The following is a 13,933-nucleotide window of genomic DNA, read 5'->3' on the forward strand; positions in this document are numbered from 1 at the left end:
GTAGAAGCTGGACAATTACTTTATCACTGGATTTTCTTTTTGAGGTATGCTTTGGACTGGAAGGCTATTGAGGTCCTTTCCAACTCTTAAATTCTGTGATTCTGTGAGATTTAAAGGAAATGAGTGATAGATACTAAGAGGCATGAGTGAGGAGGCAATGAATTTTATACATGAGGGACAGTCTTATGGGTATTGGACCAAAAGAAAAGGATTTGAACTATGCAGAAGAAAAGAAACATTTCAGAAATTTGATACAGAGAAGGAATATCAGTTGATGTGTAGACTAAGACATCTATCTTATTTTAAAGTCTAATTTAAGAGACTTTAGTAATAATGAGCCTAATAATAATAATAATAATAATGAGTATGGGAACCTGATTCTGCTCTGGGACCATGTGAGAAAATTTAAATAAAATAGACAGAAGAAGTTCATGGATTTTTTTCTTTTATCTTTGAGAGAAAAAGGGGTGGAGAAGCTATGAGTTTACCAACATAGGATATTCCAAACAAAGAAACTCTCTCTTTTGCCATAGATCTGTAACTTGTCTGAAACTTAAGAGTCTTAAGAAGGTTGTGTGGGGGCACTGAGACCCAACTATGATCTGTCCATGGTCACAAAGCTTGTATGTATCAGAGATGGGACTTGAACACAGGATTTCCTGATTCTAAAGTCAGCTGCTACATTATGCTACCTCTCATATCTTTTTAAAAGTTTCTATCATTGGGGGCAACTAGGTAGCATAGTGGAGAGAACATGGGGACCTGAGTTCAAATCTGATCTCAGACCCTTCCTACCTGTGTGACCCTGGGCAAGTAACTTAACTCTAATTACCTAGCCTTTGCTGTTCTTCTCTCTTTGAATTGATACTAAGAAATACAGTAAAGGTTTTTTTTTTTGAAAAATTATCTACCAAAAAAACCAACAATGCCAAGCAGTATCCTACTTATACTACTTAGCTTTCTTGAATTTAAACCAATTACTACATGGGAACTGGGAAGTCTCTCCAATTCCTCCCCCCACCGATGAGAGTGCCAAGAAAAATTATGCTAACTGAATTTTCCCAAGAAAAAATGGACTGAAGGAGAAACAATGAATAAAAGTGCTTTGAGTCATACTTAGATTATTAGAACTGGAAAGGAACTTTAAGACCAGAGAATCCAACCCCTCATTCCATACATGAGGAAACTCTTTCAGAGAGATGAAGTGACTTTCCCAGAAGAACCATGGGATATACTGAGTCATTTACACACCCACACATTTATATGTCCTCTTTACCCTTCATCAAACAGTGCCACTGATTTCCTTTCTTCTTATTTGTTTTAAAGTCAGAGGGTAGACTTCCTTCCTTCTTAATACTTACTTCATCTTTCATGGTCCTCCAATTACAGCAACCACCTTTCCAGGAATGATGTGTGCTGTATTCATGACAAAGAAGATGAACCCAAAAGGGGAAAATGTTACGTATAATGAGTACTGTGATTGGATGCACGTTTGATCCAGACCACACTGTGGGGAAGAAGAAAAGTGACAACAACCCATACTAACCAAATGCGTCTGGGCTCCGCCAACGTGGGCATTTACTGCCAGCATCTGTGAGGTAATTCTGAAGCACAGCCCAAGGCGTTCAGCCCACACCCCTGGTCAGACAGTCAGAGTAAACAATTTTCTGTTGCATTTCCTGTTAGCTCAAAAAAAGAGGCTAATCAAATATTCAACCATTCCCCTTTCAGATTTCCTCTAAAAGTACTTTCTTTTGCAAGAGGCTTCCAGGACATGATGCCACCCAAATTGTTCCTTGCTTCTTATACAGTCATTCACCTTTGATTAGACTGTTTGCCCAGCTTCTAGAGGTAATTAGGGTTGCACAAGGAGTGCCCAGAATAGCAATGGCAAAGCTGTGTTACTAAGCCACCTTGGTGTCCAACTAACTAAAATTAGGCAATTTTGGAATTTTCCCCAAGAGTACCAATCTGACAAGGGGTACAAACCCTTTTCCACACAGGAGATCCAAACTTTACACTATGAGGGTGCTCTTCTCCCACTGTTTCTCTTTGGACATAAATTTCTTTTCTTTCCTTTTTTCTTTCTTTCTTTCTCCTTCTCCTTCTTCTTCTCCTCCTCCTTCTCCTTCTTCTTCTCCTTCTTCTTCTTCTCCTTCTTCTTCTTCTCCTTCTTCTTCTTATCCCAAAACAGACAGGCAAGGTTAGACAACTGAGGTTTTGACATGCCCAGGATCACATGGCTAGGAAGCGTCTGAAGTCGTATTTGAAGCCAGGTCCTCCCAATTCCAGGCCTGGTGCTCTATCCATTGTACCACCTAGCTTTCCCTCTGCCAAACATTTCTGCTTCTCTCTTGACCAATTACTATACCTCTGACTGAGGTTTATTGACCTCTGCCAAGGATTATTTGTGGCATGAAAGGACTTATCCCTCCATTCTGCCTCCCACCAGTTATATCCTAAGTAACAGTATTCCTAGTTAGAGCTCTGCTTACAACCACTATGAGGCTGTAATACATTTATCTTGGGAGCATTGATTGACCAAATAACTCAGGGAAAATGTCCCTAACTTAATTGGGTTTGGTGTTTGGAATCAGGAGGAACTTATATCAAAGAAGTTGGAGGCAAGCACTTCGAAACCCTGAAGCAATTAATGCATGGAGACCTTCATTTGTTTCTTTGAAGCAAATGATCTGTAATTGTGGGCTGAAGTTGAAGGGAGACTTACAGGTCCTGTGGGAGTGAAAGGGAGGAGAGGCAAATCTCTTTCAAGAGCCAGCTGCAAAATTAATTGTTTTACTAAGTAAACTCTACTCTTCCTCCTGCACTTGGACATCATTTCTCTTCCAGAGTCTTCACAGACCTCTTCTCTGAAGGATTTCTCTCCTGAAAAGAAGCTTAAGAAAACAGAACAAAGGGTTGATGGCTATTTGATATAATACTTAATATAATATCAACCTGAAATATTTGTTGAGCCATTAGAGAAACAGTCCAAATTGAAGTCAAAAGACTTGGATTTGAATTCTGGATTAGCCATTTGCTAGCTGGACTTTGGATAAATCTTGTCATATTGAAGAACTTAGTTACTTCATTTATAAAACACAGTATTTTAACAATGATTTGTATTCTCACAAAATGAAAAACATAGAAGGCAAAGAAATTTCAAAGATGGAAATAACTGGGAATAGAGCCCTGGATAAAGGCAAAAAAAAAAAAAAAAAAAAAAAGCCAAGTGCTTGTCATTATTTAGTTTCTGCTCACTGTTTCCATTCAGTTCAGTTCAGGTAATATTTATTTTACACTTATTATATGCACAGCACTATACCAGGCAATGAGACTACAAAACTAAAAAATGGGAAATAGTTCCTGCTCTCTGGGAGTTAACACTCTAACAGGAAAATACAATTTGCATATGAGTAAATAAATACTAGTTAGATACAAGGGAATTTCCAGAGGAAGGGATATGGTGTTCTCTGAGGAAATAGGGAAGTCTGGAAAATAGGGAAGGAATGAGTTAACAGGAAAACAACGAGCTCCATTTTGGATATTGAGTTTGAAATACCTATGGGACAGCTTGGCACAGTGGATAAAGAGAGAGCCTGAAAGTCAGGAAAAAATGGGTTTAATTTCTGCCTCAACACATGCTGGCTATAATCCTTGGCAGGCTCTCTGACCTAAAGCTTTAGGTAGCTCTCTAAGACAATGGGTTGCAGAGATGGTGTCGACTTGCATGGATAAAGATAATTTCCTCAATCAGGAGTTCATTATACAAGTGAAATCACAAGTTCAATTCCAATCCTTGTCCCTATCCTTTGGTTTACTCAGGTGGAAATGTCTAGCAGGCAGATAGCGATGAAGAGACAGAATTCCATAGAGATTAGGGTTGGATATATGAATTTTTGAGATAGTATTTTGAGAACCCTTCATTCAAATCCTACTCCAGAGCCTGACTATGGTCCAGGTGACCTTCAGTACTTGAACGCTATATCAGTGGAACACAAACTCTGACTAGTCCTATAAAACTAGAAAAGCTTCTGGTATGGACCAGATGATAGACTGATTCAATTTTCAGTTGGTCTGGCTTGAAAGAGGTTTATTGTCAGAAGAATTGACCACCAGGTGACTTGTTTTGACCATAACTAGTCATGAAAAACAAGTTAAAAGGCATGAAATCACAGAACACTAATGCATGAAATCACAGATGATTTTAAATACTTACATATAGTAGGTGCTGGGCTTGTTGGTAAAGAATGGGAAAAGCATGTCTACATTTCTAAAAATTTTTTAAAAAGCTTATCTAAAAAAGAACTGGGTGCTCTATAAGTTTAGTATGAGTCAATAATGGGATATGGCAGCCAAGAAAGCCAACATGATCTACATCAAGAGAAACATCACATCGAGGAACACAGAGGCAATAGTCCCACAATACTTTGCCCACATCAGACAGTATCTAGAGAGATGGGTTTATTTTTGGGTGTGAGATTTTAATTTTAAATTTAAAATTGATTCAGTAGCACATTGATAACCTAGAGTAGGGTAGGACAGCATAGGGCAACCAATGAGTTGAAGGAACTGGAAGTATGAAGAAGAGATTTAGGGAGATGTATGGTAGCTGTCCCCAACAAGTTGAAGGGTTCATATCTGGAAGAGGAGTGTAACTTGCTTGATTTGATTCCAGAGAGAAGACTTTACCAAGAAGGATTTGTAATACAGTAATAACTCAGTATTTAGAAGCAACAGATGGAGGCAAGAATCTTGGATTTGGATTTAGATGTGCTGTTTACTATCTATGTGACGCTGGGAAATAATTTCTCCTTCTATTGTTAGACCTGGAAAGGAGCTTAGAGACCCAAGAATCCAGCCCCTTTCCTTATCTTTAAAACATTTCTTATTTGTTAAATGTATCTTTAAAATGATGACATGTTAAATGTCCTTAAAATATTTTCTGGTTCTAAGTCTACAATTTATGATTTTGCTTTAGAGTACCTAGACTAGGATTTCCTCACATTTTCCCTCCTTCCTCTCCTAACTTTCCATTTCAAACTTGAATATACACCCCACAAACACATTCAAGGAAAACAAAGTTGATCAAAACATCAGATTTTGTTATTGGCCTCCAGTCCCAAAACTCATTCAGCTCCCACTATAAATTACTTAACACTATTTTTTTTTTACTCAGTAATTTTAGTCATTATTTCCACTGGAAATAATCTTGGTAGAAAGTAAATATGGGAACATATAAAATGGGGAATGAGGAAAAGGAAAAGGGGCAGGTGAGGCAAAAAAGATTCCATTACACACTATTTTGCCAGAATAAACATTTAAATTTTATCCCTGAGTATGCAGCATGAAGAGAATTTTTAAAAATCCACAATTCCCAAGAATAAGCAAGTTTTCCAATTTCCAGTGGAATTTGGCATAGACAATTTTACTTCCTAAGTCATAAAGTCAATTAATTTTATTGATTCTGCACTCTACAGTCCAATCAGGCTTCCTTTGTTAATGTAACATTATAATAATTAAGGAGAGCCAGATAGGGATATTATGATAGAGGAGAGAGAGAGAGAGAGAGAGAGAGAGAGAGAGAGAGAGAGAGAGAGAGTCTGTATTGGGTCTCTCTGCAGCTCTCCCCTGTGTCCGAATATACACTGGGAGACTTTGAGGGGGTGTCACCCTGAAACTGGGTGATCTGGCTGGTTGTGCTGCCCCACAGGAGTTGGGGATGAGGCTTCCCTATATGATGAGGTATGGGGGACCCCAATCCAATTCTGAATGAGGGTGGGGTTCATGCAAGCCTCCTCCCAAGGTCAGTCAACTTCACAGGGGGTGGTCTGGCTCCAAGATGGAGGCAGCCAGACCAAGCTACAATTCCCTTCCCTCTTGTTGTCTCTTAGGCACTCTGGGACACTATCTGACTAACGAATGGCTTTTATTTGTAATTTAGGGGTTGAGGAAAGGGGTAAAGGGCAGAGGGATTTTGGGGTGTCCTCTTCTCTATTTCTATGGGGTCCATCATTAGGGTGGGAACCTTTGGGGTTCACACTCTTAAGTGTCTCCCCTCACCCCTTCTCCTTCTATTCCTATTTCTATTTCCTATTTCTATCCTTTCTATAATTGTAAGTTAGACCAGAAAGGGTCTCTCAGCAAGGTTGGGTAATGGATGGAGAGTAAGAGATTGCTCCCAAAATGGAGTCCAAAAACTTAGCTGATTCAATGGTTGAAGTCTTGATAGGTGAGATGCGATAGAATCTTTGACCAGGGAATCAGGGTTTCAATGTCCAAAGAAAGATCCTCAGGAAGCCCTCAGGACTGGATTCGAGCCGAGATGTCCACCGAGGTCCTCCCTCTCTCCAGTCCTCTGCCAGCAGCCCTTCTCCACCTTCCTCCTCTGGAGAATTACCCAGAATTCTCTCTGGTCCCAACTGTCACCAACTGTCTTCTTCTCACTCCTTTCTTCCCATCTCCCTTGCACAAATCCCATCCTTACAACACTCAATCTTTATACTAGAAATACAGGTGAAAATGATGACAACTTAATGTATTGGGGGTCAATTTCACACATAGAAAAGACCATTTCTAGAAGGGCATGATTATGGGAATAGAAGTATTCTTCCTCCTTCCCAAATTGGGGCACTCACAGACATTTTATAACTGATTCTAATTAGCTAATCACATTGTAAAGAGGATTCACCTAGGAGCCAGAGACAGAACTAATCACCCAAAGCTTGGCTTTTGGGTCTGATGCTCTTCTGATTAGTTGGTATTCAAGTGAAAGATAAAATGATAGAAGGCAGTGATGTTAAACACAAATACAAATGGTGGCCTTTATGGAGCACATAAGGGCTCCCATAGGTCAAATATTGACTTTGTCTTAAAATGTAATATTATCTATATTTTACTGTATTTTTATTTATTTTGACAAATGTTTTCCTAACTTCATTTTAATCTAGATTGGGGACCCTTGAGGATCCTTGAGGATTGGTGTGGGCTACTTGTCCTGGTAACATCTTTGACACTTTTGACATAAGGGGAAAAGTCTTCTCAATCTGAGGCTAATCTTTGGTCTCTGTGTTCTTCCTCTTTTCATTGGTTCTTTCCCAAATTAGGGGAAGGAGATTGGGGAACATTGACCTTGAGAGGATCAAAAGGTCAGGTGAGTAAGCCACTAGGAATACTTAGAGCTAGAGTCCATACTGGATTTTACCAGAAGCTAGGAGGTGAGGAGCAAAATTTTAGACGAGACCCAATCCCACAACAGAAGTGAATACTTACCCACTCATGAGCCATGCCACCTTTGGAAGTTAATTTGATGGGATAAATGTTACATAGAGATCACATTTAGCCTGAGCCCACTCTCCCCAGAAACCAAGTCGATATAGGGGAGAGTATGCCCACAGGAATCAGAAAGAACTGTTTATCCTTCTGTAACTTCTATATCATTGGAGTAAATATCCCTTTGTAAAAGATAATAAATGATCATTTCAAAAATAGGATTGCATTTCTAATTAATGGCAGCTAACAATAAGGGGAACATATTAGAATGGTATCTCAAGCCAATAGCATTAGGGTACCCTAGGACTCTGACAGGAAGGTAGCCTATTTCTGGGAGTCAGTCCAAAGTTATCACTAGGCTTGAATTTATTTCAAGTATCTTTTATTCCCTCTTTGAGTGTGGCATAGTGGACAGAGTTCTAGAAGTAGTCAGAAGAATTAGGTCCTATTTCTACCCTTCTCTAATACTAACTATGTGACTATGGACAAATAGGACAGCCTTCTTGAAGCTTGGTTTTCTATTCTGTAAAGTGGTGAATGTTATCTTTGTAGTATATAACAAAGTATTTTTGTGGGGTCCAAATGAGGGAGTCTGTATAAAATGCTTTGCAAAACTGAAAGTGTAAATAATCATCATAATAAATAAATAAATAAAGTGTAAATAATCATAATAAAATAATCATCAAAATATTATTATCTGTCAATTTTTCTTCTTGGGACAAATTAGGGGGACAACCATTGAAGTTCAGAAAATATGTTTTTAGAAACTTAATATTTTCCCTTATGATTTGGCTTTCATTTAAGTATATTTTTGAATGTATACCCATATTTTCTAGTGTTTGATATCTGACCTATGAAGTCTAAATTAAGCATGCTAAATTTTGGGATAGAGGATAAACACCTATTTGGATAGCCTTTTTATTAAAAAAAAAAAAAACTTTTTTTGGATAGCCTTTAAAAAAAATCTTAATAGAAATACTGGCTTGGGAATCAAATTGTTTCAGGAAAGTAAAAGTGAGAAGTTTTTCATTTTGCATAAAATAATTAATGCTAGATTCTTCCTCATGCTGGGTTTAAATGGATAGAAGCAAAGAACCTCTTGCAATTTGGAGAGAGAATATGGATTTTGGATCAGAAAAAATAATCTACCAATGGAAATTCCAATGAAGTTTGGCTACATATCCTGAAAAAATAATGTGTTTTTAAATTATGCCATACCTATTAAGTTTAGAGACTCAATTGGTAATATTTTATATTCACCAATAGCATGGAAAACCTATGAAATTAGGATAATAGAAAAAAACAATCTTTTAATGATTTTAACAGACCAAGTGCTTGTTTATTCCCCTTTAGGTTCCCTCAGGTCATTCTACATCTGTTGAAATTCTACTCACCCTTTCAGATCCAGCTCACATGCCATCTTCCTCTCAGACCTTTCTGTAGCACCTCTCTTCATACCCCTTCTTTGACACACTCTCTCTCTATCCCCATTTCACTTCCAAAGGGGGTAATATTCTTGCTTCCTTAGACCTCATGTCTTGGCTCCTACCTCTCTTTCATCCTTAACATTTAATATTATGATTATTCGTGTATGGGCCCTACTGCCAATTAGACTCTGAACTCCATGAGGATGAGGACCACATCTGACTTATCTTTGTGTATTTCATAGTATGTGGAAGAATGACATAATAATGTTTAAACTCCATGAATGCTTGTCAAAATCCTCAACATTCCTCCATATCTATTGAAATAGTCTGGAAGCACACTATCACAATCCTTTAGTATACGAGACAGATATATTCTATACCTGGAACATACACAGAGCAAATCTCATTTTTGTCACTGACTCCAATTATGAAACCAGAAAGGTGCCATTCTCAGGGGATAAAAATTGAAAATCACACCAGAGAATCAAATAAGCCCGTTATATATTTAAAGGTGAAAACAATTTGGCAATATAAACAATACAGATTAAATATCAAAATAAAAATGCTGAATGTGAAAACACCAAAAATTGGTACTCAGGGATAGAATTATTATAGAGATTAGCATGACATAGACATTTTCCAATTTGGTAATTGTTTTTAAGAGGCTTAAAGCTGCTTGAACTATTTTGACACCTATTTTTAAATGTTCTTTAAAAAAAAAAGCTTTTGAAAAAATTTACCATTTACTTGTTATTGTTGTTCAGTAGTTTCAGTCATGTCTGGCTCTTCATGCCCCATTTGGCATTTTCTTGGTAAAGATACTGGGGTTGGGGGGGGGGGTGTTGCTATTTCCTTCTCCAGCTCATTTTACAGATAAAGGAAAACTGGGGCAAACAGAGTTAAGTGAGTTGTCCAGGGTCACATTTTAAGTGTCCAGGGCTAGATTCGAACTCAGGAAGATGAGTCTTTCCAACTCTAGATCCAGCATTCTATCCATTGTACTATCTAGATGCCCCACTATTTACTTACTAATCTGCTAAGAGCTTAGAATGTCCAATTTTGGCTTCATAAGACCAACCTGTCTGGTTATGCTATGGAAATTGTAAAATAAAGCAAAAAGGTCCATGGATGAAGAAAGTAGATTTTGGACCGCTTCTCAGGTATCTCCAACTTGGTTTTTTTATTCCCCCTCCATATTTAAAAAAAAAAAAAAATCTCCGCTAGGTAACCAGAACTGCTGACACCAGGACTTCCCTGCTGCCTTTGGCATTGCAACTGTGGCTGAAGAAAGCCACACATACTCCAGCTGCCACTTTGGTAGCTATTTTTAACTCAGACCTTGTTATACTGGGCTAGAAGCCAAGGCCAATGCCCTGGCCAAGATGGAAAAGGACCAGGGAGAGTCTGACAAGTCATGTAAACACAAATCGTAAGCTAACATGTGCCAAATGTGTTCCCCAATTTATAAAATCCTACAACACTGAAATGTCAAATCTTGCATTGAGCTACCCTATATTGAAGGACATCTTAAACTTTTAAGGTACCACGGAATGTAATTTTAGAGGAAATGCCTATATCTTCATGCAAGGAAAACCACAAGTCTTGTTAAATAAAGCAAACTTTAATGATTTTTTTTTTCATTTAACTTGAGACATGACTTTTCAAATATATTTTAACCAGCATAAGTACACAGGAAAAAAAAAGTGTATTTATGTAGAAAAACCAATCACAGACATGGCCTTTAAATAATTAATTCTACAATTTAGCAGGTAGGATATCAAAAATCCTTCCATCTCACTCATAGGCAAGTATTTAAATACAGTTTTCGTTTTTCTTTTTATTTTCTTTTTGAATTTTTCTTATTGATAAATTAAGAAAATTTTTCCATGATTCCATGGTTCATGTTCTTTCCTCCCCTTCTCCCACCCCACTCCCATAGCCGATGCACAATTCCACTGGGTTTTACGTGTGTCTAAATATGGTTTTATGATGAAAAAATGGAAAGTCAAACTGAAAAAGAGTTTCTACAAAAAAGGAGCAAAAATGGGCACAATCTACATCAAACATGTTACTCTAACAGGTGTAAATGCTGCTTTCTAAAACCACTGCATGGAAATCCTCTACTACTGTTTGCTCTGAAACAATCTTGGCATAGTAAACATTTGAAGTGTAAAAGGATTACAGTGCTTCGGGTGCAACTAATACCCTCATTTAAATCTTCACAGTGGTTTGCTCAAGATGCAGAAACTGACATTTCCAAGTTATATCCTCCCAAAGTGCAGCTTTAGAAAGAAAGTGCAAAGATTGAGTACTTTAGGTTGTTTGAAATGCAGAAGGAGACTCAAGCTCAGACACTGCGCTATTGGCTAGGGTCTTGATCTACCATCTCTTCCACTTCCATCATACAAATCCATGCACATCGTGGCAACAAATGCTTAAAAACTCTAAGGACCGATCGGCTCCTCCTCCTGGAGAGTATGATGATTGGAATACTGTTGGTTCAGTGGATTATTTGAAAATCTCCGAAGGCTCATCAGAACAAAAAATATTTTAAAATGTACTTGAGAAAAAGTCATATCCTTCATTAGAAGGCTTACAAAAGCAGCCCAAAAGCCCATCGCGTAGGGATTGTTTTATTTTATTATATTTGCATCCACAGTGCAGGGCACGATGCCTGGTATGAGGTAGATTAATAAATGCTTATAGATGGACTGATTGGATTTAGTGTTGAACACAACTGCATTTTTAATGACCATCTCCCAATCTTGAAATTTATATGAATGTCATTAGAACAATAGAACTCAAAAAAAAAAGGAAGTATGGAAGAGCCATGAAATTTTGAGGGTCTTAAAAATGTTGCCTCTTATAATCTTCAAGTTATGCCAAGAAATTTAGTTTTAGAACTAGGCTGTCTTTTTTGGGTGGGGGAGTGCTCAAAAAGTTGAATCTAAACTTGCAGCAACATCACGCACCCAATTCATTTTGGGGTATCAAAGCATTTGCCATGCTTTGGGCAACATACGACCCAGGACTGCTCTGGAAGTTTCTGTATACAATGGAAGGGGCCAAAGATTCATTCTTTGAGACCCAAATTACTTCAGAAAGAGGGAGTCTGTGTGTATTTATAGAATGGTGGAGGGAGGGAGAAGATATTGGTTGGTTCCAATTTCCTTCAGGAGTCTGGAATTTATGTTCCTCCAAAGTTTCTGTGAGTCAGACCAAGGTTCAAGGATAAGGGCAAGGAAGTAAGAAGTCAATTCTTTATAACATATACATGTGGTACCTGCAGCTTTGAAGATCACTTAAGCATAGTTAAATTGGAATAAACTGGAATTGTTTAATGCATCCTTTGGGAGATGGGGAAGAAAAGGGATGGGAGGGAGAATCTCACTTAAATAATTTTATTGTTTTTAAATTTCACGTTGGAATCAGATACTTTAGGCTAAGTTTTTATATCTGTCCTTCCACTTCACCTGTTAGGCAATGAAATTAGAAGTCCGTCTTTAGATTCATCAAGTCAGTTCTTCACGACTTTTCCATTTAGCCACTTGTTCAGGGTTTTGAAGATAAAATGTCGGGCGCTTCTGAGACCCCTTGAGTCATTGAACATATGATCATACATCACTTCACAGTGGGAACTATCTGAAAATTGAAAATGTCATAATTGGCAGAATTAGTGTAAGCTAATTAGTGTTTCATCTAAAACAGCTAGCCAATTATTCAAACCATTAAAAACTGGGGTGTAGGGGCTTAACCCTGATAGCCTTAGTGAATATGATTTTTAACTTCCTTAACTAGGCAGTTCCATTGTGTACAGAGTGCTAGACCTGGAGTAAGGAAGAATGGAGTTCAAATCCAACCCCAGACATTTACTGGCTTTGTGACCCTGGGCAAGTCACTCTGTATGCCTTAGTTTCCCCAACTGTAAAACTAAGATAAAAATAGCACCTACCTCCTTATGGGGATGTTAAGTGCTTAGCATATGTAAAAGACATATAGTAAGTTCTGAATCAAGATTTATTTTCTTCCTTCCTTCCTCAAACCAAAGGTACAAAATACATTACAAGCTTTTTAGGTGCATATTCTAGACCAGTGATTCCCAAAGTGGGCACCACCGCCCCCTGGTGGGTGCTGCAGTGATCCAGGGGAGCAGTGATGGCTACAGGTGTATTTATCTTTCCTATTAATTGCTATTAAAATTTAAAAAATAACAATTTCCAGGGGCATTAAGTAATATTTTTTTCTGGAAAGGGGGCGGTAAGCCAAAAACGTTTGGGAACCACTGCTCTAGAGTAAGGAATGGCATGACTAGTTTAAAAAAGTCAACAAGAAAGGCTTGTGATGTGAGTTGGAGGAAGCAGATAGTGGGAACTACATCACACCTTGTTTCAGCATTTAGGCAAGTATAATTGAGTATAAGTGCTTGAGGGTGGCCAGCACATAGTCCGTGCTTAATGAAGGAATTTTTAAAAGCTTGGATTATCGTAAAGCTATGAATGATGATACCTTTTCAAAGAATGGGGTTTAAATTTCTCTTCAGTATGCCACATGTAATCTGAATTTATGTTAAATACAGAAACAGAGTGGACATTTACAGTCAATTAAGCTTGAAAAATGATTTACATTTATATTCATTTCAAGAGTTCTCAAAATACACAAATTATTTTTCTAACTGTTCGAGTGCTAACAATAATCATCTCTGGTACATCAGAGGTTATGTCATGGAAGGTATAAACAAATCATCTATAAATTTAGGCCTATTTGTATGATTCACCCACTAGTTAAGACAACAAAAACATGAAAAAACAAGCAAACTGCTGTCTTCCCCCAAAAAATTAAGATCCTTGAGAATAGGAGTTATTGGTCTTTTTTTATGCTTTCCTATCTCCACAAAGGGCAACAAGGTAGCTCAGTGGATAGACTTTGGAATTGGGATTGGAATGAGGAAGACTAATCTTTCAGAGTTCAAATATGACCTCAGATAACAAGTTTCTCATCTGCCAAATGAGCTGGAGAAGGAAATGGCAAACCATTCCAGTATCTTTACCAAGAAAACCCTAAATGAAAAGTCAGACATGACTGAAATGACCCAACAACAACAAATCTCCATAAAGTCTAGTGTTCTGTAAACAATTGGTACTCTGTACACAGAAAAATGAACAAGAAAAAAAATCCAGAATATATAAATAAGGGAGCAGACCTTCTTATATAAGCTTCTGAATTGGCCCTATGAT

The 13,933-nt window shown here is 37.7% G+C and overlaps 1 protein-coding gene across 1 annotated transcript in view; it reads right to left on the minus strand.

Annotated features, from left to right (window-relative positions):
- Window positions 1-12,216: 12,216 nt before the first annotated feature.
- Window positions 12,217-13,933, minus strand: part of LOC123241946 (putative serine protease K12H4.7) — a 32,813-nt gene continuing 31,096 nt past the window's right edge. The window contains exon 8 of the mRNA XM_044669447.1: window positions 12,217-12,341. Within this exon, the coding sequence (XP_044525382.1) occupies window positions 12,217-12,341 (125 nt within the window). The remainder of the gene's footprint in view (window positions 12,342-13,933) is intronic.

The sequence above is a fragment of the Gracilinanus agilis genome, chromosome 3, assembly GCF_016433145.1.
Source record: "Gracilinanus agilis isolate LMUSP501 chromosome 3, AgileGrace, whole genome shotgun sequence".
Taxonomy (NCBI): Eukaryota; Metazoa; Chordata; class Mammalia; order Didelphimorphia; family Didelphidae; genus Gracilinanus; species Gracilinanus agilis.